The sequence below is a fragment of the Austrofundulus limnaeus genome, unplaced genomic scaffold (genome assembly GCF_001266775.1).
Source record: "Austrofundulus limnaeus strain Quisiro unplaced genomic scaffold, Austrofundulus_limnaeus-1.0 Scaffold2, whole genome shotgun sequence".
Classification (NCBI taxonomy): Eukaryota; Metazoa; Chordata; class Actinopteri; order Cyprinodontiformes; family Rivulidae; genus Austrofundulus; species Austrofundulus limnaeus.
In genome coordinates, this window is record NW_013952404.1 from 7,881,849 (window position 1) to 7,886,804 (window position 4,956).

Genomic DNA, 4,956 nt, shown 5'->3' on the forward strand with positions numbered 1-4,956 from the left:
CGAGGCGGGTGTTGCTCTCGCTCTGAGTTCGTACTCTTTGTTGCATGCGTGCTGTGGGTGACAAGCGTCCCTGTCCGTGGAGAAAACAGCAGCAGCTGCAGCGGTAGCAGTGGCGGAGGTGTCGGGGGTATTTATTTATCGTCGCAGGCGACAGAGGGGAACGAAGCTACCCGGAGAGGAAGGATTTACAGACACCACTCAAGCATGGCTCCCCAAACGACAGCATCCTGTACCGGATCCACTCTGTTGCAGCCCATCAGCGAAATTATAAATCTCCCCGTTGACCAGGTTCGTGRTTTCACAGAACTACATCTCAAACGGCGCATTAATAATCGCAGTCATTGCTCTAATCAATTATTTCCATCAACTTTAGTGTATCCCGTGTAAATGACGCGTTTACCTCGCATAAGACGTAATAATTCCCGATGATGATTCACTGTCATCATAAGCAAGTCGAGCTAATGRCCTTTGTCTCCTCATTTTAATGTCCAAAAACCCAACAGAGGTGTTTCAACTGGGGTCTACTTTTCATCAGGACACCAACAAAAAGCATCATTATTTGACTTAAATGTTCTACAGAACTTGTCCCCAAACAGTGTGCATTAAGTCAGTTTAGAAATGAGAAAACCAGAAAACATTTAATAGTTTTGACTTCAAGTATTCTGATATTTAATGGTTCAGTTTTAAAGTGTAAGAATAGACTTTTTTTGTTTTAAAACTTTAGTTACACACAAGTTATTAACTTCTACATGCTGTCATGTCAGATGTGATCATTCAGGTGTATCAGCTAAAGAATTTATTTTTATTTTATTTTATTTCTTGAAACTGGGTGGGAATGTGTTGAGTTACTGTAGGTGTGGCAACCCTGAAATAACAAATGTGTAGTAGTGGTTTTTGAAAGTTAATCAGCTCCAGCTTATGAAATGAGCACAATCACTCATATAACAAGTAACTTTCTTACTATCCACCCACTGACTGGGTGTTTGTAAAGGATTTTAACCCTTCGGGTGAACATGTGTCAGCCTGTTCAGGTTTTAAAGGGGCTCAGGTTGTTTTTACATGTGGAGGCGTCATTCATTCAGCGGCCGAGTCCTGGGTGTGCTCACATCCCAATGGGCCTTTTTTTCTCCACATACCAAACATTTTTTCAACGTGACTTTCTCATATGCACCTGATGTGTTAGGCGTGTCTYGGAGGAAGTTGGTTTGCTCTGAGACTTGTGTCTAAAGGAGATGTTGGTGGTCTCTGGCTCCTTTAAAAAARGACCGCTTTGCTCTGTCACTCTCTTAGATGGGCCCACATCAACAAATGTGAAACTACTAAAGAACAACTCAAGCATTTGGGAACAATATTATTTTTTTTATCATAAGCTGATCTTGGGAGAAACAAGTCCTGTACTGACATGAGCTGAAAGGCCACTCCGTGAGGAAAAAAKCATTACTCCAAAACAAACAACATAAAAAAGCCAAATTATAGTTTACAAACACACACAGAGGCAAAGACATTGATTTTGGGAGACGTACTGTGCTCTTGTAGGGGTCTTGTAGGAGTGAAGAAACAGGAGTTACTGCCTCAAAGCAGGTCTCGGAAGGCCTGAGAGAAGGCAGGAACACTGAACTCTATTTTAGGCTATAAGGGAGAGAAACAATCTTTTCTGTTCGTGATTCATTTGTTGTTTAACTAAGAATGTTATGCATTTGTTAATCTTATGATTAACAAACAGAACAGAACAGAAAAGATTGTTTCTGTCCCTTATTTGGTTAAGAGAACTGAAGTCCTCCACCACAGGTTGAAATGATCTGTCATGGCCTAAAATAGAGTTCAGTGTTCCTGCCTTCTCTCAGGCCTTTCCGAGACCTGCTTTGAGGCAGTGACTCCTGTTTCTTCACTCGAGGTGACCCCTACACTCTGATGAAACTAACTGAACTAATGACTACATTTCGAGCAGGGGTGCCCAAACATGTTCCCTGAGAGGGCCAAAATTAAAATCAATCTGAGGGTCATGGGCCAAATGCAGTAATGTAGTACATGAAATYCAAATACTTCTTAAGTGAAGTTGTTTTACTTTTTATAATGTGCCAYTGCGGTTGCTCACATTCTTTTGTTTGTTTGTTTATTTTCAGTCCATGGACATGGAGAAATTTCAACYTATGCTCGGGCAGCAAAGGCTCATGGGACTTTTCATAATTTAAAATGAGTATATGGGGTCTTATAAAGGTGTGCAAATCTAGATAAGTGCWTAAATTTAATCTAAAGGCCATCYACCCCCCAGCTGCTCCCCYGGCGCCGAAACTGGCWGCRTGCTGCTCCACATGTGTTCACATGTGCGATGGTTTAAATGCAGAGACTCAATTTCCCCTCTGCGGGACGATAAGGGTCAATATTTATTTTATTTATTTAGTTACTTGTATTTTATATTTAATCTTAACATAATTCAAATATAAAATGAGTACCATGAGTTAAGACTATCTGACTACAGATCCTTGTACGTATAATTGGACCAATGGTTGAAAAGACAAAGTGGAAATATAGTGTTTCTACATAAGACAGGAGATTACAATCTATGAACCAGGACAACTGCTGGTGGGCCAAATCAAATGGCTTGGTTGGCCAACTTTGGCCACCTCTGATTTAGAGGAAAAAGGGAAATTTTCAAACAGCATCCTAGTCGTGAGGTATGGAGGTGGTGGTATCATGTTTTTTTGGTGTGTGTGTGTGTTTGTTCCCCAGGATGAAATGGTGTCCTTCACCAAATCGATTGACACAACGTCTCAAGARGTCAGGAAAAAATACAAACTTTGAGCGCAAACGGGCTTTCTAAATGGACAGTGACCCTCAGCAAAATGCCAAACTAGTTCCAAAGTGACTTCAGGACAYCAAAGTCAGTGTTTTGGAGCGACCATCACAAAGCKCTGATCRCAGTCTCTCAGTTTGTAGTTAGAGCTGAAAAGGTGGGAGGACTGYGACAAAATTCCAGTAAATTATTGTGAGAAGCTTTGACCTGAGAAATACAGATGAAAGGCAACGTAAAATACTAAGAACATGAATTTTATTCCTTTACATCAAGGTTCAAAACACCAGGTGTGTTTGTTCCACATTAGTGTATCCATTGAGCTGTGGCATTATTTTTTGCCTGATATTTTAAAAACCAGTTCACATACCTCAATAATGTCTTTGATAATATTTTTGATGGAACTCACTGATAGGAAAATTCAGAAACACCCAGCTGAATGGTTTGTGACTTTCTGACAGGAACAGCCTTGTTATCAGTAAAATTTGTCGTGTTAATTTAGTCTTTAGTAGCTCGGGGAACRTGACCAACCTGAAAACTCGCGTTCCTCTTGCTCTGTTATCTGGATGCTCATATGCGAACAGGTGTTTCACTGGATCATGACCTCGCAGGGGCCTGCCAAAGCGGTTTTTCCAACATTAGCACAGCTCTGATGCTCTGACTTCACTCCTCGCTCTCTCTGAACAAAGAACCTAAAACAACCCGTTTGTGCAGATTTTTCACTGCTTTCAATATTCTGAATTCACTGAATCTGCTGGTTCTGTTCTGACAAAGTGAGCTAAGATCACCATCAGATGGTTGCACTTCATGTTTTCACGACAGGGACCACAGGATGCCTCAGGAGCTGTAGAGAGGAAATCTCCACCCTTATGTGAACCAGTTTTATGAGAACAAAAGGAACAAAGCTAAGTGTTACAAGTCYTAATCATTATTGCAACAGTCATTGCAAAATAACAGATTTTTACCAGCAGTCCTAGAAATTATTTTTATTTTCGGACGAGTAGGGATTAAAAAGTTTGCAGTGTTGTTTAACTCGCTCCAACCACTTTCAAGCTGCATATTATAGACAGCAGTGTGGTTGGCAAATAAGCATGTTGGCTTCCTTCTAGGTCTGAGTGATGTTTAAAAAAACCTTGCGATCTATATTGTGATATAGAAATATAAAAAGTACAGGAATTTCCAACAGATGGCTTGAGTAACACTGKGTTTGCTGCCACCTTGTTGACGATGAACCTGCACCGATCTTAGCTCTTTGCTGTGCGTGTTACAAGCATGTTTTTCCTCTGTGTTTGAGAGTTGTTCTTGTTATCTTTTATTMTGCTGGGACCTGAGTATATGTTTCCTTTTATCGTGTAAAAATGTGAATTGTGTTTTYCCACCTTAAGTGTTGCATCTGTGTCTATCAAAAGGTCACACTATAATGTTTTAGACAACTTATGAACACTTTAAAGACATCTATGTTGAAGGTGGAACATACTGTAATTAGGGTTGGGCGATAAATAGATTTAATCCGTTAATTCGAATTTGCCATTTATAAAGATTTAATTGTGGGAAAATCTGGATTTTTTTTCTCCCACCAGTGCACTCTTTGAGTTTCTGTAGTTCAGAGGTCACTCCACTTGTCCCTCAAGATGCTTGGTACATGACACAACAATATYGCAGCTAGCAGAGAGGATCTACTTCCCCAACAGGCACTGTTTCTTCAGTTATCTGGAACTGGTTAGGTTTTTCAACCTCGGTCTTGGAGCAATGAACACCTCACTGCAAAATCTGTTTGAAGGCTCTTGCTACAAAAAGTAGGAGTACAACAAATTTGTTTCAACACCTGAAACAGAGGCACTCTGTTAAGAGGGAAACAAAATTGCTTAAAATCAAAAATCTAATTTGGGATGAAAAAAATCTGGGGTTTTATTTTTGGGCCATATCGCCGAGCCCTAACTGTAATGCTAACAAATTGATCAAATACAGGGGTTAGACAATGAAACTGAACCACCTGGTTTTAGACCATAACATCCCTTTCAGACAGCTTCCTCTTGCGTCCACAGTTAATCCTGTTGGATGTGGTTCATCCTTCTTGGTGGTATGCTGACATTAACCCTGGAAACTGTGGCTCTTGATACATCACAAAGACTTGCTGTCTTGGTCACAGATGCTCCAGCAAGACG

At 40.5% G+C, this 4,956-nt stretch overlaps 1 protein-coding gene across 1 annotated transcript in view; it reads left to right on the forward strand.

The window, feature by feature from the left end:
- mboat2a (membrane bound O-acyltransferase domain containing 2a) overlaps positions 1-4,956 on the forward strand; it is a gene marked incomplete in the record, with an annotated part of 34,507 nt that continues 29,551 nt past the window's right edge. Inside the window, 1 exon segment of the mRNA XM_014014494.1 lies at positions 1-288. Coding sequence (XP_013869948.1) covers positions 205-288 — 84 coding nt within the window.